We start from the raw sequence: 24,959 nt of genomic DNA, 5'->3' as shown, positions 1-24,959 counted from the left end.
TCTAAATCTGTCGCAGACAGGTAAGTTTCTAAGGGGATATTATTAAGCTAGGTTAAGGGCTAGGGGAAGAGTTGATATTTGTTCAACACTTTTATGAAGGAATGGTAGGGTGATCTTTAAAAAAGAAGCTATTATAAAAATTAGCGAGTGTGTACAACTGGCCTTCAAGATGGAGTCTTTCTGATTAGGCGTTTAATTATCACTGTACATGTGATGTAGATTTTTCGTTTTCAAGATTGCACCTACCTGGTTAGACACTCAGTCATCATGGAACATGCCCTTTCACGATGGCTGCCTTCAAGGTCATTCTTGGGCCACTTCCATGGTACCTGAGAGACCTTTTGTTGTAATGCACTATTGAGTCAGAAGCAACTCATAGCTGAGCCTCCAGTGAGTTTTCAGAGGTTATAAATCTCATGGTCATCTTTCTCCCTCAAAGCAGCTGGTAAATTGAAACCACTTGTCTTTGGGTTGACAGCACAAAGGTTATCAACAGAGAACACCTGGCTGCTCATACAGGGTGTGCACCTGAGTGGCTCCAGCAGACAAATGCTGACTTTCTTGGTCTGAACTCAGGGGAGAGATTTAGATTCAGCACATCGTGTCAAGAGGAAAACAGAACGGGGGAAATAACAAAGTCTGTGATTCAGAGTAAATCTAGTAGTAATTCAGTTAAAGCTTAAAACAGTTATGCTTTCTTATTCATTGGACGGTCATCTTTGTACAAGGTTAAAAAAATCATATTAATCTTTTAACAGAAAGGAAGTGACACTCAGCCTTAGATTGCAGGGTGGAAAGGCAAACTTTAACTGTCAACAAAGGTATTGAATTAGATAAAGAGGTCTTCCTCAAAATTGTCCTTACACACACACACACACAAATAAAATAAATTTGTCCTTACACGCTAAGAGGTTCCAGTCTAATTGAAGAGAAGAAAATGACACTTCAAGAAATGTTAATTTTGTTAATTATCTCTTGTCTGTTGCACAATGAGTCATAATGGAATCAATAGCACTCTTTGGTTTTTTGGCTCATAAGCACTCAGATGAACATTTTTAAAGTGGTACAACAACCATTTGTTTATTTGCTGTACTGAATAATTTGGAGTTTCTGTGATGCTGAACACTGTGCCCTAGTGTCAAATCCCATAATGGTTGTCTATCATGGACAGTGTTTGGAGGAGCTTCCAGATTTATTTAGGTTTGGAAGCAGGAATGGCATCCACTCCCTAAAACAGATGCCTCTGGAAACTCTATAAACAAAGAAATGATGTTAAGTATAGAACAGAATTCAGGTCTACTGTTCATAGGGTAGCTATGAGTTGTATTCGACTTGATGACACTCAACTACTGCTAAGTGTGACTAGTATTGTTATATTTTGGAGGAACATTCTTCTACTCTGTACATCACTCTTCATCAATTTGCTGTAGTCTGGGTTTGCTGTTATGCTGAACCTTGTGCTATTAGGGTGACAAATACCATAATGGTTTCCCAATGTGAGCAGTGTTTGGTGGAGCTCTCAGATGTAAAACAGGTTTGGAAGCAGGAGTGGCATCCACTTCCTAAATCACATGCCTATGGAAACTCTACGTATGAACTTGGAGTAATGACAATAGCTATAGAAAGGCTTTAGGTCTTTTGTTCATAAAGTCACTATAAGTTGTGCTCGACTCGATGGCAATAAACAAGATGCACTCAGAAGCTGGCCAATGAAAGAAGAAGGAAGAAGAATAAATGAGTTTAGATTATGTTGTTGGCAAAGAATATTGAATATATTCAAGAAACTGAAAAAAAATTAATGTAGTCAACAAACTGGCAGGAGAATAAACAAAATCTGTCTAGAATGCTCCTTCCAAGCAAAGATGGCAAAACTGTATTTCAGTAACTTGAACATGTTTTCGGGAAGGGCAGTTGACAGAGTTGATAGACATCATGCTGGAAAGTCAGTAAACACATGAGGATGATCAGTGAGAGAGACTGAGCCAGAACTGGACACAGACTGCAATAATGGGTCGCCACACTGCATTGACTGGGGGGGGGGGAACGACAAGACCACACAGTGCTTATTTTGAGGCTCAAAATGTCATCTAACAACAGGTTAAAAAAAGGTTAAAATAAGAGTTCAGACAAAGAGGGGAAAGTATGGGTTGGAGGCTGTTTCCTAGGATGGGATGCATTACAGAGTTTTGATCTCTGCATTAAAAGAAAGAAAACCAGAACACGGCCACACTAGGTTCCTATTCTTCTCAATCACCCTCATTTATAGGGCCTAAATTGGAAGTGTGGGACAGGGCCCTAGATGACCACAGGAAGCAGAAACTGAAGCCACAAGAGACTCCCCATATGTTTGCTAATTGACATTAGCTTTGGAGACACCTTCCTTTCTGGCTTGCTTAGGTATCCATGGAGATTCCAATCCCAGGCTAAACCGGGTGCAAATGAAAACACAATTAAAAATAATCAGATCTGAAAGGGCAAGCATGAAAAGGATCAGACCTCCCAAACTCAGAATCACATTCCAAAGCAGCTCTGAATCCAAACATCTCCCTGTTGGGGCCAAAAAGCCCCTCTTCCCTTCTCCCAATCAAGATGGAAAACAAGGCTCTCAAGCGGTGGTTTTAGACTCCAAGTGTGTCTGGTGGTGCGCTAGGGTCCCAAGAGGAAATACGACAGAAACCAAGGGCCCTGTCCCCAGCGAGGCGCCCAGGGCCTCTCCTCCTATCAGTCAGCTCCAGCCTTCAAGGGCGGGGAACACACCTCCCCTGCCGGATCTCTGGGGAGGAGGGTGAATAAATGTTCCCAGTTATTCAATTCTCTCCGGTCAAATCTTTATTTGGTGGGTTCCAGGCTCTGACCATAGCAGTTTAAATCCTCCTCTTCATTCTCACAGTAATCCTGTTACTAACCCGGTACCCTTGTTGGTTAATATTGAATCGAACCAACCCATAGCTGATCGATCATCCATCATCGATCAGCGGGTTTTCAGAGGCAGTAAATCGCTTGGGAGTTGTCCATCTTTCGCTCACAGAGCGGTTGGTGGATTTGAACCTTGTATCTCTTGGTTGGCAACGCAATTCCGAACCACTCCGTCACCAGCGCTCTTTAACCCCCTTTCCGAGGCGCCGGAGGGGAACACCAGCAATTACCCAACAAGTGGCGGGATCCCAGGCAGGTCGCTGATGGCTTAGTCCTGAACCCCGGGGTGTCAGAGCGGACACCGCCGCCAGGGACCCCAGCGCGCGCCGCAGGTGCGCTGAGCACCCCGAGCTCCCGCCCCGGCCCCGCGCCCCGCAGCTCCCGCCCGGCCCAGCCGCCGCCCCCGCCGTCTCGGCGCGAGCCCGCGGAGCGTTGGGCCGGAGAGGAGGAGCCATCGGCACCGAGCGGGTGGAGTCGGGAGCCGCCGAGCGGTGGAGGCGGATTTCCTGGGCCCGGCTCGCTGGGGCCACCATGGCGTTTGGGAAGAATCCCCGGGATCCCTACGGGACCTCCGTGGGACACCTCATAGGTAAGGGGGCTCGAGCTGGGGGCCCGGGAGCCCCTTCTCGCTTTCTTCGGCCCTGTGAGGGTCCCACGGCGTCCAAGTTCAGGACAGTTCTTCCCTTTGCGCCTCGCAACTTTCCCAGGGCACCCGCATTCCATCTAGAGCCCTTGGGGAGAATTCTGCCTCGAAGACTCTTTCAGAGCCGGCTTCTCAACATGTCCCTCCTTGTGATCACTCCTTGGGGGGAGAAACAAAACAGGTGAACTGTGGGATCCAAGCGTGGAGTTGGGGCCTCTGGGAGGAGGTTAACAGTAACTTCTTCGGCTGGGAAAGGTGGTTCCCAATGTGCGTCTGGAGGCCTCGTCTGTTTTACAGATGCGGATCAGTAAAGGTCTGGGGGAGGTTAGGGGATGTGTCTTCTCTGAAGCCCGGTCGTGCCAAACCAGGTACTTGACGTCAGGCTCGTGCCACCTGAGTTCCTTTTCTGGGTAAACAAAGGGCATGAAATACTCAGCTGTAGAGTGAAGGGAGCGTGCAGAGGAGAGATCGGGTGGGGGGGGTGTCCCTGAAGGTTTAGAGAATCCTCTGGGGATCCCCAGGCTTCTACTTCCCCACTTTACCTGTGACTACCCCCTGCGTAGATTACGTGGAAGCAGAATCCTGTGACTGCGCTGCTTTACCTACAACAGCTCAGTTCTCGCTGGCTTCGCCCTGATTCCTCCCTTGGGAATGGGGCGTGGTGTTAATTTCAGGCTAAGTGGGCATAACATGAGAACTTAGTGGGGTGATGAAATCTTGAGAGCTTGGTCATTACAATAAGGGAGCACAGATTTGAATAATTTTGGTTTCAGCTCAGTTATCCCAGGTGTGACACGCACCCTGCATGAATAATACACACCACGAACCTGAATAATGGTTTTCACCTCTTTATAAAAAGGCCGCGAACAGGGCTTTGTAAGGAAGAAAAAAAATTCTAAACGGGTGGTGATTATACATACCTACGTGGGAAATTGGAATATGCCAGAGACACTAGATCTTAAAAACATGCTACATCTTCATTGTTGTTAAGGGCCTTTGAGTCGAAACCAGCTCATAGTTGACTCCTCGCCGCTAGTGGGTTTTCAGAGGCAGTAAATCGCAGGAGAGAAAACTGCACGTCTTTCTCTGGTGGAGCAGCTGGTGTCTTTGAACATTGTGCCTTTGCGTTAGCACATTACCTACCATGCTGCCAGAACGCCAAAGTTGAAATATAGTTTCTTTCAGCAGCAAAGCAAGCACAACCTAGATACCTACCCTCTCTTTGAATCTAACTCTTGAAGACTCCAGGAGTGCAGGGTAGAACATCACCCCATAACCTTTCCCATTGCTTTGAGGGCTGCTGTGGGTACTGTCGTGGAGCGCATGGATGGTCGTTTGTGCTCCCCCGGAATTCACACTTCAGCAAGACATCGGATGATTCTGTAGCATTTTAAACACTTATTGACTTGCAGCTATGTGCCTGGACCTGCCTCAGGCACTAGTCAGGCAAGGTAGGACATGGTCTCCAACCACAGCGAGTGCACAGGATTCCAGGGAAGACTGACAATGTTGTAGTGGCAGCTGTAACTTTGCCTCTGGAGACTCATTCATTGTCATCGGTGGGAGCTGACCCTTACATAGCTGAACTTCCCGTGTGTTTGGGGAGGCTTTAAATCACTTGTCCTTCTCCTATGCCATCAGAGGTCCGTTGTGCAGGACCTTTGTAGTAAAAGAGAAAAAAATTGCACACAAGTTCAGAAAAGGCAGATCAGAACTCTGCTTTTGGAGGATGGATAGTTTTCTGGGAAATGAGAGGAATATCTAGGAATGGAAAAGAACACCTGGCAAGAAGGAACCAGAACTTGAAGTTGGTGAGCTTTATCTGTTCAATGCCAGATTCAGATTGCTTCCCACCACCACCACCCCTGCGTAGTAACCAGGCTAAACTTTGAAATTCCCCTAGCCAGGCACTCTTCTTTCTTCCCTTGCTTTATCTCTTTTCCTTCTTTTCTCTCCTGAATCTCTAACCCCTCAGAATCTTCTGTTTTCATAATGAGAGAATCTTCTCCTCTCATAGGAAAGATCAGTAAACGGGTCGAGTGTTTTATTACTCTTCCCAGAGAGTATTTGTGTCTTTGAAGGAGATGTCTGGAGAAAGACAGCCGGTTTGGGGGGATTTTTTTTTTCCCATGATAAGGCTCCAGGTACATACAGGACAGCTTTCATAAGTGTTGATGTGAAGAGTGCTTGCAGAAGGATACAGTAGTTTTGATGTTTCATTCTCTTCACTCTCACCTCTCTCCCCAGATTAAATGCTTTTCAAAAGAAAAGCAAAGCACACAGAGGTGGCTCTGAGTCTTTGTTCTTCCTTGTACTAGCCTATCTTGTATATTCATTCCGTAGGTTCCTTAACCTCTTTGAACTCTTTCATCATCTCTAACAGTGGGTTGGTTACATGTGGCGGAGGCGTAAGGAGTCACACTGCCGCTTTGGTGGTTCAAATCCACCAGTGGCTCCAGCCTTTTTCTCCCTTGTGATTTACAGCCTCTGAACACACTCAGAGTGAGTCTCATCTGTGAGTTGATCCCAACTCCAAAGCAATGACTTTGACTTTTGGGTTTTTTTGTACAGTGAGTCTCATTTCTATTATTGCTTAAGAAAAAATACTTAGCACTCAGCATGCAGTTCACAGTTAAAATATTTAACATCATACAGTTCACCTTGTAGAAAGGTGTTCCAGAAGCCAGAGTTTTCTTTCTCTGAAAGAGCTTGCAGATGGTGATTCAGCCAGCATTTCCTGGCCCTGAGGCATTTGTTGAGCCCAGTCTTTCCTAATAGGTCACTCATTACTATTGCAGTAGCAACACCACACTGAACTTGAATTCTGATAGATTCCTGAAGGTAGTGTGAATTTTTCAGGAGAGAGAAACAATCCTTCCCATTGCCTTCAATTACAATAAACTCAATGGGTTTTGCTAATTAACTCCTGTGGATTATTTCAAGAAGACTAGCCATTTTTTTTATTCTGTTGTACATTTAATCAGTTTCAGTAAAACCGCCTTTTCATTGCAGAGAAGGCTACATTTGCTGGAGTTCAGACTGAAGAGTGGGGCCAGTTTATGCACATATGCGACATAATCAACACGACCCAGGATGGGTGAGTACAGCCTGTTGTTCTTCCACAGGCCTCTGATAAGAAACATCAAAACCACAGAGGCTCTTCTCTTGCAAAACTCTGTCATTTTCTTGTTGAGTGTTTTTCATCATTCCCAAGTGCACTGTCAGATTACCCAATATACAAGGTAACCTTAGATATATAGATGTAGATGTAGATACAGATATAGCTATAGACAGAGACAGAGAGAGATGGAGATAGAGATATGTTATTGTTGTTAAGTGCCCTCAAGTGGCAGGCAGGCCACTCATAGCAACTCTATGAAGGAGAGTCCTCTACCTCTCTCCAGGTTCATAGGGATGTAGATATATATCTTTATCTTGGCAGAAAGCAGAGAATACCAGGAGAATGTCTATCTGTACTTCATTGACTATGCAAAGGCTTTTGACTGTGTGGATCACAACAAGCTATGGCTAACTCTGAGAAGAATGGGAATCCCAGAACATTTGATGGTGCTAATGCGGAACTTATACTTGGACCAAGAGGCAGTCGTCAGAACAGAGCAGGGAGACACTAGATGGTTCAAAATCAAGAAAGGGGTCCATCAGGGATGTATTTTGTCTCCATACCTTTTCAATCTATATGCAGAACAGATCATCCAAGAAGTTGGGCTGTACAAGGAGGAATGTGGCATCAGGATTGGTGGCAGAGTCGTCAACAACCTGTGTTATGCAGATGACACAACCCTGCTTGCTGAAACTGAGGAGGACCTGAAGCACTTGCTGCAGAAGGTCTTCAATGTGGATTGAAACTCAATATCAAGAAAACAAAGATTCTCACCACTGAGCCAATTGGCAGCATCAGTATGGATGGTGAAGAGATTGAGATAGTTAACAGTTTTAGTTTACTTGGTTCCACAGTCAACACTCTTGGTAACAGCAGCCAGGAAATCAGGAGACAAATTGCATTGGGAAAGTCAGCTGTGAGGGACCTCTCTCAAGAGTACTGAAGAGCAACGATGTCAAGCTGGAGACTAAGGTGTGCCTGATTCAGGCTATAGTCTTTGCAGTTACGTGCTGTGCATCAGAGTGTTGGACAGTGAATAGGGATGATAGAGAATTGATGCCTTTGAGCTGTGGTGCTGGAGAAGAGTGTTGAATATACCATGGACTGCTAGAGCAAACAGGTTTGTCCTGGAGATGGTGAAGCCACAATGTTCTCTGGAGTCAAGGATTCTGAAGCTTTGTCTGACATACTTTTGGCATTGTTGCAAGGAAGGACTGGTCCTTGGAGAGGGACATCATGTTTGGGAGAGTGGAGGGGTGGCGAAGGAGAGGAAGACCCTCAATGAGATGGATCGATTCTGTGAGTGGAGTGGTGGGAATGAATGTGTTTGAGACGGCGAGGTTGGCATGGGATAGAACAGCGTTTAGGGCTCTTGTACATAGGGTCACTACGAGTCGCAAACAACTCAATGGCACATAACAACAACAACAACAAATATGTATACATATGCTTTCTAATTTATAATGAACAATTTCATTTTCTCCTTGCCCCCTCCCCCTACCAGAGATTCTGCTTTTCGGTGTGGCTACAGCTGCCTCAGAGAAGGCGATCACTCCCCCCCTACCCCCCTACCCCCGCCTTAGGAGTTCATTTTGCTCTGATTTGCATATTAACATAACTGCAAAATATAGAAAAATAGAAGACCTGTTGATTTGCTGTTGATAACTTGTCTCTGCCAGTCATTATTAACCAGGCCATAATCTAACAATCTCTTTTTTTTCTCTGCCTGTAACAAGACAGTTTTTCTTTTCCTTCAGAATGCTGACTTAACCCTCCTCGTGCTATATGCTTTGAAACTGTTCTTTTTATTTTTTTTTATACTTCTGAACTTTAGAGATGTAAAATTATCTTTAAAAAAAAATCACAAGGGACAACCTGTCTGAATTTACAGTCAGAATTATAGGTTACTACAAAGGATACGGGAGCCCTGATGGTGTGCTTGTTAAGTATGTGGCTGGTGACAGAGTTTGGTGGTTTGAACCCGCCATCTCTTCTTAGGAGGAAGATGTGCAAATTGACTTCTTTAACGATTACAACCTTGGAAACTTGATGGGGCAGTTCTTCTCTGTCTTACATGGTTACTGTGAGTCAGAATTGACTTGATAGCCATGAATTTTGGTGTATAGTCAACACTGCTTGTATTTTTCTTAGGCATATTCAAGTGAGACCTGCTGGCAGGAAGAGATTTACTACACTTTATTATGATGAAAATGTTGCACTAAATTATTGTTTATGTATCAATGAAAAGGGCTAATGGCTGTTGTCCCTTTCAAACATTTATAATGCTTTTACTGTGATCTTGTTTACCATAGTGCTTGTGTGAATCTTAATTGATACTACAAGCAGAAAATCTATTTCATAGGTGAAATAAATTTTAGTCTTGTAATGAAAATAGTTACTGCTTTGTAGCATAAAATTGTAGCACCAGACAGTGAACTGGCTATAATTCCTCCTACATCCCGGACCTGTATGGGTTAAGAAACACTCAAGAGTTTAAATGAAAAATGAGCAAGCTTCATTGTTTTTGAAACACTATTTCCTGTTTATTGGTTCTATGTATTAAAACAGTAAAGTGAGAAAATGACCTACTTTTCTACAAATTAAAAATTATCCAGTAGTCACTTTGTGACTAGATAATATGTAAGGAAAAATAAACTCTAAAAATAGGAGACATCTGATAGTTTGAATCAAAAACTCTTAGTCTACTAATACTTTATACAAATCTTTGATTCTTAGCATGAACGGTAGAAGTCAATTTGTTGATGCAAGGAATGTATGAAGCATGAAATGTCACCAAAAAAATGTGGGGTCTTAGTCCACTTTGGTAGATTAAAAAAAAGTAAATTGAGTGTGGCACATTCATGTGTAGTAATTTCCAGGTTATGTGGTTATGTGCCCTTTCATGTAATTATTTTTTTGGATCTTACAAGGGGGAAGATGGTGTGATTTGCCTAGATGCATGAGAAAACTTACACATAAGACGTTAAGTGGTTATCCCAGGGCTGCACAGCAAATCCAAGACAGAAGCTTTGATTGCCTGATCTTTACCGCTTCTTTCCCCAGTGTGTGTATTGATTTTTAGGAACTGCTTCTTTTCAGCAAATGCCTAAACTGGTAGTTTCACTGTATTTATTGTTATAGGCCTAAAGATGCAGTAAAAGCGTTGAAGAAAAGGATTTCCAAAAACTACAACCATAAGGAAATCCAACTTACTCTGTCAGTAAGTATTTTAATGATTAAAACTCAAGAATTTCCCCAGCTAGGATATTTTTTTTTCTTTTAGTGTGTGTGTGTGTGTGTGTGTGTGTGTGTGTGTGTGTGTGTGTGTGTATGGTCAAATCAGATTTGACTGGTACAGGAGGAGATTGCCCCTCCTTCTCTAGCAGAGTATCTGGTGGATTTGAACTACATGCCTCTGGGATTGCAGTGCAGTAGAATTATATGTTTATGGTTTCAAATACATTTGTTCTTTTTTAAAAAAGAATATATGTTCATGTTTTAAAAAAGGAAATGGAAATATTCAGAGATAATTAACAGATTGACATAGAGTCATATTCCGTATGAGTTAAAATTGTTGATTTACTGAGAATTGTAGAACAGAGACAGTTTAGTTGATTGTTGTGCCGTCGACTCATAGCGATCCTATGTACAAGAGTCCTAAACGCTGCTCTGTCCTGTGCCAACCTCACTGTCTCCAACACACCTACTCCCATTACCCCAAGTCACTGAGTCAATCCATCTCATCGAGTGTCTGCCTCTCTTGGCTGTCCCTCCACCCTCCAAAACATGACATCCCTCTCCAAGGACTGGTCCCTCCTTGCAACATGCCCAAAGTATGTCAGACAGAAGAGCTTCAGAATCCTTGCCTCCAAGGAGAAGCCTAGTTTCACTCTCTCCAGAATGAACCTATTTGTTCTCCTAGCAGTCCATGGTATATTCAACACTCTTCTCCAGCACCACAGCTCAAAGGCATCAGTTCTCTTTCTATCATTCCTAGTCATTATCCAGCTCTCTGATGCGTAGCACAAAGTTATGAATAGTTGATTATAATGACATTTTATTTCTTAGAAAAAGTGTTCCTAGGAAAATTGGATTTTTTTCTTTTTTTTGGTCAGGAGCTAGGTTAGAAACTTAGATATGCTGTACCAAGACATTTATGTGTGTTAACTTTTAATTGAAGATGGGAGACTGAAGTTGTGAATAAAGCCTCCTTATTAGCTTCCTGTCTTATTTGAAAACCTTTCTAGAATTGGAGATTCTGCCAGTGCATGAAGTTATAACCAAGTTCTGCTTCCTGGTATAATTTGGAGAAATGTTCTTTTTTGGTATAAGAAAATCTCCTGTGTCATATTTTATTTGGGACAGTTCCCACCCCCTTCCCTCTCTCCTTATGACTACATTAATCACGTGAATGAGTTGCCATTTTTATTGTGGTGTGTTTTGCAGGCCCTTTGTAGCCTTTCTCTTTTCCTGTTCATGCCTTTGTTTACCTCCGCCTAGCTCTGGACCATCACTAAGCTGCTAAGGTCATGCTGCTTTTTGGAGCTTTAGGAATGTTTATCAAATGAGGGATATGGGACAGATAGGAACACAGCTCCCATTTGCTGGCTTCATGTGGAAGGCAATTTATTGCATCTTCCTTAGTCAGAACCAAAATGAAGGAGGGAAGAGTTGAACCATCATAATGACATTGTCACTGAAGAAACTCTTGTCACTGAAGAAACTCTTCAAGTTGGAATTTGAATACAGTTTTAGAGATAATACCTTTTGTAGAAGTTTCTTTTTTTCCTCTTCCTCATCCCTTACTTAAGAAGGTCACAGAATAGGGAGAGTGAAGTAAGGATCTTCCATAGAAATATTAGAACAGTGAGTCAATAATAGGTACTACCTGCTGACTGACACTTTCACATTACCTGGTTGGTATACTCTGCAACCTTGTGAAATAGTTTATTAACACAGATTTGCAGAAGGCATTGAGACTAAGAGACGAAGTGACTTTTCAAGATTAACTGGCCCTCTGGTTCTAAATTCTATACTCTTTCTCCCCCATACCACATTGCTTCTTCAAAGGAATCCAATCTCTTAGGAGATTTTATGTTTCCTTTGTTATTGTCAACTGCTTTGTGTACAGTGTAGTGTACAGAACATTAGCATATACATGTCAGCTGAATCAGAGACTAAGTGCTCACCACGCCCCACTTGCCTCTCCCATTATTATTAGACTAATGAAAGTCCTATCTTGGGAAAACAAACCCAACCCATTGCCTTTGGGATGATTCTGACTCATGGTGATTCTATAGGACAGAGGAGAATTGCCTTATGCGGTTTCCAAGACTAAACCATTTCAGAAGCAAACTGCCACCTCTTACTCCCATCGAATGGCTAGTGAGGTTTGAACTGCAGACCTTTTAGCTAGCAACTTTGCTCTTAACCACTGTGTCACCAAAGCTCCTCTGTATGCTAAACATTAGCATTAATGCATCAGAAAATGTTCCCTGGGGGAGCTCTGGTGGCCTAGTGGTAAGGAGCTGCAACTACAATCCCAGAGGTGCACGGTTCGAATCCACCAGATGCTCTGCCGGGGAAGGAGGGACAATCTCCTCCTGTACCAGTCAGATCTGATTTGACGGTACACACACAAAAAATAATAAAATTTAAAAAAACAACAACAACAACAGAAAATGTTCCCTAAAATAATGTGCATCTAGACTATCTCAAGGCTGCAGAAGTTTTTAAGATGATAGAGTGAAGATAAGGACTGAAAAGAAATTTATGCCACTTCCTGTAGTTTGGCATGGGATATTATTTAAAATTGTCAGTTATTTACTCTTTATAATGGATACTCTTTATACTCTTTTTTTTTTCTCTGTTGTATCCAACCTACTTGGAATTTTTGTCAGAGCTTCTCATCCTGTCTCCCTATCTTTCTTCATCACTTGTTCCTCCTCTCTGAAGATAAACCACTTACTCTCATTAGCCCAGTTACTGTGCCAATCCATCTCATCTGGGGTCTTCCTCTCCTGCCCTGTTCCTCCGTCTGGCTTCCAACAAGTCCTTCTCTGTGGACTGGTCTCTCCTGACCACATGCCCAGAGTTTGGAAGATGGAGCTTCAAAATCCTTGCCTCCAAGGAGAAACTTGATTTAACCCTCTCCAAGACAGACCTTTTTGTTCTCTTGGTCGCCCAAGAGCACTGCAACTCAAAGCCATCATTTCTTCTTTTGTCCTCCTTGGTCCTCTGATGGGATAGCAAGTAATTGCAAAGACCATGGCCTGGATCCGGCATACCTTAGTCCCTACACTGACATCATTGTTCGTTAGCAGTTTGGAGAGGACCCTGACAGCAGACTTCCCCAGTGTAATTTGTCTTTTGATTTTCTGACTGCTGCTCCCAAGAAATTGATTGTGGAGCTGAGCAAGCTGAAATTGTTAACAACCTCAATCTCTTCCCCATCTGTTATGGTGTTGCCAGTTGGTCCAGTGGTGAGAATCTTTGTCTTCTTGATGGTGAGCTTCAATCTATATTGAAAACTAGTCCTTGACCTTCTGCAGCAAACGCTTCAGGTCTTCCTCAGTTTGGGCAAGCATAACATAGGTTAATGGTGAATCTTCCTCCAATCCTGATGCCACATTCTCTCTCATAAAGCCTAGCTTCCAGAATGTGATATTATATAGAGACGATAATAATGGGAGTAATTAGCCCTGACCCACAAGATTCCAAGGGCAAAACACAAGTGCTGATCTTCAGATATGCACATGCTCAACATTGCATGTTGGCTCTTTGATTTTGTGCATGTACCTCCTGGGAATATTACCCCTAATCATGAACTCTTGATGCTCAAAAATAGAAAATGAGTTGGGATGGTGTTTGTTTTTGTTTTTTGTTTTGTTTTGGTTTTTGCAAAATGAAATGCACTTGTCTTACTATAAAGAAAATGAAAATGAGATTTGGGAGATCAATATCTTGTCTAAGACGACACAACCAATTGAGTGAAGTGTTTCTAGAATCACTCTTTGATCCAAAGGTACTTTTTTCTTCTCAGCATTTCAAGCAATAAAAACAATCATCATAATAATGTATCAAGCAAAAAGACAGTTTTTATTCAAATTTTCAACTTACCTTCTAACTAACTTGCATTTACAGATAATGTTTTAGGGTTTGTTTTATTTCCCTTTACCATAAACATTTTTTAGTTTTTCTAGAGCTGGATGTACACAGATTCTGTATTTTCTGTTTGCCTTGGCTACATTGTCCTTAAAACTACAGCTTCCATACCCACTGTGACTTTCTGTTGTGTCATTAAAGTGACACTCAAAATACAGAGCTTGGTGAAAAGTCAATTTTCAGGTCTTCTTTTCTGCAGAGATGATTGTACCTGTGATGGGCATGTTATGGTTTCTGTGACCTCTCTTAACAGGAGGTGGTAGCTTTGGGATTAGAAATTTAATTTGGCTCTTAGATCACTTTTGCAACTCTACTTTTTGTGGGCTGTTCTTCAGTACTAGCTTGTTCCTTCATGCCAGACTTCTGGAAATGTGTTGTTGAAAATGGTTTCTTAAAGGTGACTTTTTACTTCATTAATGAAATCTAGTTGTGTTGGTTTCCCCCACCCCATCTCCCAGTTTGTGTTCTTAACTGTTTAATACCCAATCCCTGGAAATTCTGTATTTTTCTTGACTTTATCAAAATCAAGTTCAGCTTCTTTTCTACTCCAGTTTCCAGTGGTTGTTCTTAATTGCATTTATTGAGTTTCCGTCAAACTTAGGTAATAAGCTCAGTGTTCAGCTGTTTCTTCTCTTTGCCCATCTTAGGCAGCTTTGGTAATTCACTTTTGAATCACTTTTTCCCTGGGACTTCTCAGATTGCAGCAAGGCATGTACAAATCCTTTACAAACATCTCTGCTTAAATATTCCAGTGTGGTTTTAAACTCAGAATGCCTAAATTTTAACACTTTTTTTAATTCATTTTTGTCTCTAGATCCACTTTCACATTTTATCAAAGCTGTGATCACTCTCATGCAGAATGAGAGTTAAATACCTTTCTATGTTTGTGCTTCAGCAAGCCCCAGTCTTTGAGAAAGTTTTTCCTTTGTAATTGTCGTGTGTCTTTTTCCCATTCTGTGTGCTCCCACCCCATCCTAGTTTCCTCTTTTGCATTATGTCTGTGCCAGGGGCCCTTTGTCTGTCTCTCCATGATTCCAGGATCCTCCTCTCCAGTTCTCTTTGTAAATGCTCCTGAGGCCTTCTCCTTGGTATCAGTTTTTACATGTTAACTCTTTTCTCAAGCTTGGACAGAAGCATGATGGTGACAGACTCTAACCTTTCCGTTGGCTCCTCAGTGTTCCTGCAATGACGGTCCAACTTGTTACACTGCACTGCAGATTCCTCTGTGATTTGGATAATACCTTTTAGACTGTGTCGGCCCTGCCATCCTGTTGTCCCTAGTTTGCCTCTCTCAAGAAGCACCTCCTAGAGATATACCTGAATACTGGTTTCCCCATTTAGAAGTCATGTACTTGGTCACCTTGGTATTATTTTTTCTTTTTGTTAAATTATTATTCATTTTAATGAAAATTTACAGATACTTTGGATTTCCATTCATTCATTGTTGCACTTTTCTCCCTGCTGCCCTGTCCCCCACCCCCCATATACTCTTCTCTTTGAAGAGTAAAATTCTTTCATTGTTTTACAGTCCCTTCCCCCAGGTCCACTCCACTATGCAGCCTTTGCTCTGGACTCCTGTCATGACAAAAATACCTAATCACATATCCCTTTTCAACAGTTTTTTCCCTCATCTGTTTCAATGCAGTATACGTTATTTATCCCATCTTTCTCAGTCTCCCCCCAACCCCGATGTCCTGTTTTTCAACAGCAGCACCATGCAGTATTTGTCCTTTTGTTACTGAGATACTTCACTCAGCATAATGTCCTCCACAGTCACCCATTTTGAATAATATTGCATGAGTTCCTTGTTTTTCAATGCAGCATAGTATTTCATTGTGCGAATATACCACAGCTTCTCTATCCATTCGTTTGTTGATGGGCACTTAGGTTGTTTCCAACTCCTTGCTATTGTGAACAAAGCAGAGATAAACGTGGGTGTTCAGCACCTTGGTATTTTATTCTTAGTGTTTATCTGTCTAAAATATAATTTGCTCTTTATTTTTATTTTGTCTTCTTTCCAACCCTAATCTTTTCCAAAAGATTTGTAAGACTAATTGTGCCTGTCTGTAAGGGTCAATAGTTAGGGTGACTATGCATAGTATCCAAAGCAGGACATTTTTGAGTGTGAAAGAGGGTCCTATTAGTAATAAAGCGAGGACAGCAGACAGATCGGGGCCACAGTGGAAAAACTAGGGTCAATGTCACCTTGTCTATATACAGCCCATGACTTTATTATACTTCCCATTTGGCTTTTTAAAAAATTATTATTGTGATTTTAAGAAAGGTTGGATTTTCATTCATTCATTGTTGCACATTTTCCTCCCTACATTCATTGGTGCATAATTTCCTCCCTCCCCCCTCCTCCAGGCCTCTTTGCTCTGCACTTCTTATTCTGGAATGTTGTTCCATTTGGCTTTTACTACTCTGTATTGCTCTTACAATTGTGTCCTCGCTTTCCATTAAATTTAGCCTTAGGCAGGTTACATTATGCCTAATATTTCCCCATATCCTCAGAACCTAGCATTTTGCTCTGTATTTGAGTCGATACTAAACGATTTTTGTTAATTAGAAGGCTGATAGAAATCGTTACTTTGCCTTATATGTAGGAGGCTGTTTTTGCCAGGGAGATAATAACATTTAATTTTTCTCTCTGATTTAGCTCATAGACATGTGCATGCAGAATTGTGGCCCAAGTTTCCAATCTCTGATTGTGAAGAAGGATTTTGTGAAAGATAGTCTAGTTAAGCTGTTGAATCCCAGATACAACTTGCCATTAGATATTCAGAATAAAATCTTGAATTTCATTAAGGTGAGTCTGTTTACCTTATGGGATGATAAACTTCAAAGATTAGTGACTTAATTATATACCTCTTGATGTAATCCTTGCACATCCTACCATTATTAGTAATCCTTTACAAGTCTAGCACTGAGCAAGAAATCATTCTTACTGTTTTATTTTCTGTATAACAGTAATTTCTTGGCATTGGATAATACCTTTTGTTCTGAAAAATTTTGAATCATTTTCATACTTTTCTCTTGCTTTCTATTTTATCCATGTTATGTAGGAATGATAGTTATGTGTTTTTTTATTTTGCCGATAAACTAACTCTGACCTGGAGTGCTTAACTAACTCAATTATTTGGCCAAAAATGCTCCTGATGCTATTTTAGAATCTATTGATTGTGACTTCAGTCCAACCAAAACAATCAATAGTGCCAATCCCAGAATGTCACTAAAATACTGAAGCATGGGACGCTGATGATAAGAAATATCTCATGTTATTTAATCTTTGAAAAAAAAAAATACATGTTATGCATGGCATTTAAAAGTAGCTTTTGTCTTTTTGATGCACATTGTCTGTCACCTGCTTACATTATCCCATTTTCTGTCACCTGTTTACAAGTTTGATTTTATTTTTTACACCGTTTTTAACTCTGGAATTTTCCATGTCTTGACTTCAGACCTGGTCACAGGGTTTCCCAGGAGGCGTGGATGTAAGTGAAGTGAAAGAAGTCTACCTTGACCTGCTTAAGAAAGGTGTACAGTTTCCTTCCTCAAATGCAGAGGCTGAACCAAGACAAGACGTAAGTCTTCTCATCACTGCGTGAAGTAAGATGGTATAGTATTTGAGTCTTTACTCCTTGAAAGGGCAAACCTCGATCTACCTACTTTCTGCAAAAGGAGGGAGTTATTAGAAGAATATTAAGATGCCTTGTGAGTAAGTTGTGAAGGCATTTCGCACCTCGAGGAGGAATAGGTATGGAATGAATGTTTGGCTCTCTTATGCCTTTCTTTTCATCCTGAGTGGGTGTCAACAGATGGGACTTGCCAGATGAACTGGGGATCTCTGGCAAACAATCCACCAGCTTGTGGGCATGCCGGAATTTTAAATCCTGAAGGACTTGAGGGCCTGTGGCCCTCGGGCCTGTTTTTAATTGTTTTTGATCAAACATTCTTCTTGGCAGTATAGCACTACTCTGTCGATTTACTGTACAGAGGTAACTCGTGGTGGCTGTGATGCTGAACACTGTGCCCCTGATGTGCTAAATGCGATATTGGTCACCCAGTGCTCACAGTGTTTGGCGGACCTCTCCAATTAAAACAAGCTTGGAAGCAGGAGTGGCATCCACTTCCAAACTAGCTTGCCTCTGGAAACCCTATGAACTTAAAGAAACAAAGACAATTCATAGGATCACTATGAGTCTCCTGCGACTACAACAGCAACAATAGTAAGAGGGGAGCTCTAGTGGCCTACTGGGAAGAAGCTGCATATCCCAAAGGCATGTGGTTCAAATCTACCAGGTGCTTCACAGAAGGATGACAGTCTCCTCCCATGCAGTTTACTGTCTCTGAAAACACATTGGTGATAAAATGTATTTTTTCAAAGATTAAATAATGTGAAGTATTTCTTACCATCAGACTTCCATGCTTCAGTATTCTAATGACATTCTGGTATTCGCACTACTGATTGTTTTGGTTATACTGGAGTCACAATGAGTAGATTCTAAAATAGCGTCAGGAGCATTTTGGCGAAGTCTGTGAGTTTGCCAAAACTATGAGTTGGTTCCGACTTGAAGACACACAACAACGATATTAGGATATTAGCATAACTGACAGAGAGGCTTTTATTAGCTGGACCATTGAAGTAACGGAGAGCCAAGCATTCAAAGATTTACCCACTTCTCTTTGACCATTAATGTCTTTTTTTCTTATTCCAGACTAACTTTTCTTTGCAGTCTAAATAGCTTTTAAATTTTCACATTAGACCTTTCAGCTTTTCAAACTTTGTGAGGAAGAGGCACAAGACAGACACTTATTCTGGTTCAGTTTCCCATTTCTGAACAAATCAAGTGAAACAAGGTATTGTTTTCACACCTGTGAGAATAATTTTGTGGAGAGGACAGTTTTGACAAGAAAGAGTTGGTGCTAAACTGGTGGCTGAGCTGGTAAGGAGTTGTACTGCCAACCCCAAAGCAGGTGGTTTGAATGCACCAGCTGTGCTGGAGAAAGATTGGCAGTGTCCTCCTGTGTGATTTACAGCCTTGGAAAAACACACTGGAGGGTCAGCTATATGTTGTTTCCAACTTAAACAACACATAACAATAACAACTATATCTAATAGTATTATAAAAGTTATGTTTGTTATTGGTAACTGGGCTACTGGGATGATTTCTGGAAGTTAACATATATCCATTCTCAAGTTTAGAGATCATTTTTAGTGATTTGAACTTATAATACTTTGAGTAGCTGAATACAATTCAGCTCTTTTATATAATTTTCATAATATGAGATGGTAGATCCTCTCTTCTGTAGAGGGTCAAGTTTGTCTTGGTGGAATAAACAACACAGGTGTGTGTTCCCTGAACACACCTATTTAGACCACTTTGTAGAAACTCTGTATTGAGCACTGTTTCACCTGTACAAACCACTATGAGCATTAACCTCCTGGCCCATCTTCTTTTTCATTTCCCCGTGAGCACGCTCACCACATCCCTTTTCTTCTTTCTTGGAAGGCACAATGTAACTGTAACCTAGGACTGCTAATCTGGGAACTTCCTACAAATATAGGTATACTTCACTCTAGGCTACTCAGAATCCTCATTTTAACAAGATTTATGAGTGATTTTGTGCTCTCCTCCTGAATGGGAATGAGGTGGTAGCTCAGGCATTCATGGGTGGAGAAGGAAATACGTTGCCGCTGAGGCTTTAGAAGACTTGACGTGCGTTTATTTAGCACTTGCTTTTAACAGTTCAAAGAGGAAGCAGCACTAATTTCACATTGCTGTTTATTGTGTGGACCAATGTTTAAAAGCCATTTTTTTATTAACTTGTAATTCAGTTAATAATCATGATAGTGGTCACTGGTCATTCAGTATGTATTGTATTATGGGAATGCCATTTGCTTTAGTTCTGTTCTCAAAATGTGGGGCAGGTTTTATGCTGAGTGATTTTCTCTGGGCTGATACTCTTTCCTGAGTGCTTTGGTTGAGAGAAAATGATTGAATGAGTTGAATGGACAGAAGTGGGGTGGCTGTGTTCGTTCAGATAGTAATATCTCCATATTTCATGTTGACAGGCCGCTCAGAGCTCATCTCATCCAACAACATGTGTTCCTACTGCACCAGCTCTTTCTTCAGTGGTTGCTCCCAAGAGCTCAACCATTACACTGGTCCCAGAACAGGTAATGGAAACAATAATAATACTTGATGACCTAGTTCCTAAGTTCTAAGCTCTTCCTATAGAGTTCTTTTCTTTTTCTTAGCCACATTATAAAGTATAAATATACTGGCCTCATTTGTGGGAAGAGAAGACTGAGGCTTACTGATATTGTATAAACAGCATACCTCTGGAAGCCCTCTGAACTTTAATAAATGTCGATAGTTTTAAGAAGAGCTTCAAGCCTATGAGTCGTGCTCTATGGGAAGGCAATCAGTAACAACAACAGCAACAGCTTTCCACAGCTCTGCCCTAAAGAGAACCCTAAGCATTCCATCTGATTCCCAAACCTAAACTCACTCTTGGCCTCTGTACTTGACTACAGTCTGTCATAGCTTTGTGGATCTTGGTTGTGGACTGGATGTTGTATCAGTCAGTGATTTTTATTTCTTCTGGGAGGCCTGTCCACACCATGTTAGAATGCACCATGCTAGAATGCTAAGTGGCAGTCTTAGTACTGGTGCTATTGTGCTAACAGAATTACTTTCTACTTCTTTATCTAGTTTTTTAGCCAGGGTTGACATAAGCAATTATATGACTTTCCTTTTTGTCCTGTTAAAAGGAATATCTTTTTTTTTTTTTTGTATTTTTTAAAAATTTAAATAGCATTCAGTTTATTACAAATATTTAGTATTGGCTTCCCATATTTCCCCCCTTTTGTTTTTATTTATAATAATTATGTTATCATCTAGAAGAGCATCCTTTATACACAAACAAATAAAGGAAAATAAACATAATAAACTCAAAGAAATACTTTCAAAAATCTCCATATGATCGAAGGATTCAGGTTGAATATTCCTTGAAAGTCTGTTTTAATTGTCCCAAAACAGGAATATCTTTTGAAAAAAGTTTTATGTTATATTGATTTGCTTACAAAGTTCATATATCTTGTGTTTCACACTATCCTCCATTCACGTTGTTTAATACAATCATTCCCATCCATTATGTTTTACAAAATTAATCATCATTGAACTATGCCCACCATTATCCTGTCTTTCAAGAACTCCACCTGAAAAATTAATCATCATTGAACTATGCCCACCATTATCCTGTCTTTCAAGAACTCCACCTTATCTTTCCCATTTCCTTTACCCACTTTCCCTCCACCTGCCCAATTGTATGACCCTATGATTTCTCCCTTGCCCATCACATTTACTAATTATTGTTCTATTGCTATAATAAGGATCTTAAGCAGTGTTTGTCCTTATGACACTGTCTCCAGTCCCTCCCAAGTTAAGTAGTAACTTTCAAAATTGTTGCTCCTGAGAAAAGAAATACCTCTGAAGACTTTATAGTAGTATCCATCATATAAAAATCCAGGCGTTTAATCTGTCTTAAAATTTAATCCAGAAAATAAAGTATTTATCTCTTAACTCTCTCTTATTTAATACCTCAGCAATGGTGAAAACCTTCATTTTTTTTCCCTTATCAGTTATCATTAAGTCTAATTTACTATTTGCTTTTAAAAAAAAACCAAAAAACCAACCTATCTATAAGTTCTAAAAAAAAATACCTATCTCATCTTGATTTCTAGATGCCTAGATCTCCTTTCTCAATATTAATTCTAATCTGACTTATTTTTCTTTATTTTAAACTTTTCTTGAGTATACTTGTGAGTTTATTATAAGAGACTGCAAATCCTTTTAGTAAGTAACAGACTATTTGTTCATAGATAATTATACATACATACTTATATGTGAGAGTATTATGTATATGTATACATAAAATTTTTAACATAGTAAACGTTGCTGTAGCATTTTCTCTTCCAACAAATGTCCTTTAGGATTAGGAAACAAAAGTGTTTGTTCTTTTGTGTCACACTTATGAGCTGGTGCCTGTTTTGCACTCTACAGATTGGAAAATTACACAGTGAGTTGGATATGGTGAAAATGAATGTGAGAGTGATGTCAGCCATATTAATGGAGAACACCCCTGGATCTGAAAACCGTGAAGACATAGAGCTGCTGCAGGTGTGGTATGGTTTTAAGAGCAGGCAGCCAAAGTGCCTCTTAACTTGCCTTTCTAAATCTAGAGGGTTAGGGATGAAAGACCCCTTGACACTGTGTGATCAGTCCTCCTTCCTTTTATCAGCCAGTTTGTAAATTTAACAAAAGAATCAAGAATGACTTTATAAGAGCTGCAGAAGTAACTTAGCAACTTTCCTTTCCCTCTTAAAATAACTTACAACTTTGGCTCTATACAATGTCATATTAAGTGTTTTATATGTATAAATGTCCCTTCTAAATTCATCCCTGTCATAGTCTATTGAGGGAGCTCTGGTAGCCTAGTGGTGAAGAAGTTGTGCTGCAATCCCCAAGGCACGTAGTTTGAATCCACCAGCTGCTCGGCAGGAGAAGGATGGACAGTCTTCTCCTGTGTAATTAACTGCCTCTGAAAACCTGCTGTTGGGTCAGCTATGGATCAGTTCTGACTCAGTGGAACTCAACAATAATAGCCTGTTGAGGGACTGTGGACAGATGTGAAAACTACCATCAAGATTCCAGCTTTGGAAGCTGTCTGGAGCACTTGTCCTCTGTCCTGTAGGATCTCTATGAGTTAGAAGTTATATGATAGCAATGTGTTAATATTTTAAAAATATTTGTTTCAAATCCACCAGCTGCCCCATTCAAGAAAGGGGGACAGTCTCCTGCTATGCAGTTTATTGCCTCTGAAAACTTACTGGAGAGTCAGTTATGAATAAGTTTTGACTTGACAATGTTGTTGTTAGGTGCCATCAACTCGTAGATGACTCATAGTGACCCTATGAATGGAAGACATGAGCACTGTTCATAGAGTTTCTGGAGGCAAGCTGCCCCGGCCCGTGGGGATCTTCAACAGTGACCCTAGGAGGGGAAGAATGAGAATGGGGGGGACAGGAGGCACAGAAGTGCCGAGACAAGTTGAAATTCCAATCAAGTCTCGATTTTATTGAAAGCACTCACAGCTTATATACAGGAGCACAATGGGGGGAGGAGAAGTACGCAATGGGGGAGAATAACATCATGTCATTTCTAGTAATCTAAAAGTTATCTGATAAACAGAAACTTAGCAGGGCGTTTCCCGAAACCTATCCTCCCAGGGTGGGGTAAATTGAAACCTATCCTCCTAGGGCAACATGTCCAAACATGTTCTTTGAGAATTACCAAATGGTTTCAGAGAATTACAAAATGGCTTCAGCTAAGTTGAACTAGCAGCCCCGAACAGATCCTCCCTGTTTTAATAATTATTTGAAGACTGCAAAAGTGCAACAGGATTACCTTTGGTGCTCTCCTGTTTGACCATGTATGAAACCGGTGCCTGTCTTAGGTTGGACACCACACCTGCTGATCTTACCCGTCATGGGCTAACTCAGCAGCTACGGCGGGGCGCCTGTCTTAGGTTGAAACAGGGGCTGGTGTCTCTTACCCGTCTCTGGCTGCCCGGTTTATTAGCCTGTATCATCAAGGATTTTCTTTATCAGCCATTTGCAGTCTTTGATAATGGACTTGTATGGGACGGGAGGCTATGGATTCGACCTGCTGCTTGATAAAGCATGTAAGCCTCTGAATTGCTCGGGGGCCAAAAGAAATAAGCAAAGGAAAGCCTATTAAGGGCCCAAAAAGGAGTGACTGGTCTTTGACCACGTCCCCTTAACTTTTAGGCCATAATTGATTGATTATACATTCTCTTGATTTAAATTTTTTGTCACAATATGCACTAACCCAATTAAAAACTTAGCCGTGTGGACTTCTTGTGTTGAAGCTACAGCAGAAGTAGAGACAGCAGCAAACATAGGAATAAGAGAAACAATTTCTACAATAACAAGACCTACAGCTCTCTTGGTTCTTAATGATAACTTGTATAACTCTTTTAAAATTTGCAAGCCATTATTATCATACCAAATATCATTTAACTTTACCAATGTCATAACAAGAGGAGGATTGTTTAGAATAACAACTGAATCATCTTTGGTAACAGAGCTAATATAGTTAGAAATTTCACAAGAACAACTTACATTAAATTTTGGATAATCACCAGTGATTGCATTATTACCAATTAATAAGACATATGGTTCAGGACTTTGGCATTTGTGATTTTATCTCCCTTACATTTATCTTTTGGGACACAGGGGACATTTATCGAATCCATACTAGCAACTAATTTCCACAATCTAGTTTGAAAGTTCTTCATATCAGCAGTCCACATTCCTCCCACAAATCTTTTCATAGAAAGTCCGGGACCATATGTATGAAGAGGTGACCAGTCTCCAAGCAAGGTAGCATTCCAACCGTTGGTCCTTTAAAAATTATATTATCAGTTAGATAAGAGAATGACCATAGCGCTGTTATGATGACATTTTCTCCAAGGTGGTTGCCGGATGCCAGCACGACCTTTCTCAAAACATGAGGGAAAGTTGGCATCTGCTGGAAAGATGGCGTTTATTCTACCTGCTCCGTATCTGGAAGCTCGTCAGTCGGAAGCTAAATAATTCAATTGTATAGTCCATGATGGGTTTCCACTGCAAATAAATTATTTTTGATAGTAGAAAGAGTACATTCCATAATACCTTGTTTTTGAGGATTGCAAGGAAACTCAGCCACCTGACAAATAGTAAAATATTCACAAAAATTTTGAAAACTTTTGCTGGTATAGGTAGGAGTGTTATAAATCTAGATTATTCTAGGAGTTTCCAACATAGAAAAAGCTAATAAACAATGTTCCACAACATATTTAGTTGCTTTTTCTGATAAACAAGATATCACAAAACCAGAACTGATATTAATAATAACATGAACAATTTGCAATCTTTCAAATTTGGGAATGTGAGCCGCATTCACCCATCAAACACAATCTGGCAGCAATCCTCTAGGACTCACCTAAAATGTGGAACAGGTAACAGAGACAAACACCCTACACATG

The 24,959-nt window shown here is 40.8% G+C and overlaps 1 protein-coding gene across 1 annotated transcript in view; it reads left to right on the top strand.

The window, feature by feature from the left end:
- Window positions 1–3,447: 3,447 nt before the first annotated feature.
- TOM1L1 (target of myb1 (chicken)-like 1) overlaps window positions 3,448–24,959 on the top strand; it is a 68,746-nt gene continuing 47,234 nt past the window's right edge. Inside the window, exons 1-7 of the mRNA XM_006889269.1 lie at window positions 3,448–3,505; window positions 6,572–6,656; window positions 9,822–9,900; window positions 16,504–16,653; window positions 17,306–17,428; window positions 19,930–20,025; window positions 21,914–22,030. Of these exons, the coding sequence (XP_006889331.1) occupies window positions 3,448–3,505; window positions 6,572–6,656; window positions 9,822–9,900; window positions 16,504–16,653; window positions 17,306–17,428; window positions 19,930–20,025; window positions 21,914–22,030 (708 nt within the window). The remainder of the gene's footprint in view (window positions 3,506–6,571; window positions 6,657–9,821; window positions 9,901–16,503; window positions 16,654–17,305; window positions 17,429–19,929; window positions 20,026–21,913; window positions 22,031–24,959) is intronic.

The sequence above is a fragment of the Elephantulus edwardii genome, unplaced genomic scaffold (assembly GCF_000299155.1).
Source record: "Elephantulus edwardii isolate Elephantulus edwardi_28Jun2011 unplaced genomic scaffold, EleEdw1.0 scaffold00077, whole genome shotgun sequence".
NCBI classification, from domain to species: domain Eukaryota; kingdom Metazoa; phylum Chordata; class Mammalia; order Macroscelidea; family Macroscelididae; genus Elephantulus; species Elephantulus edwardii.
Note: the sequence above shows the minus strand (reverse complement) of the source record. Positions and strands in the feature narration are given on the sequence as shown.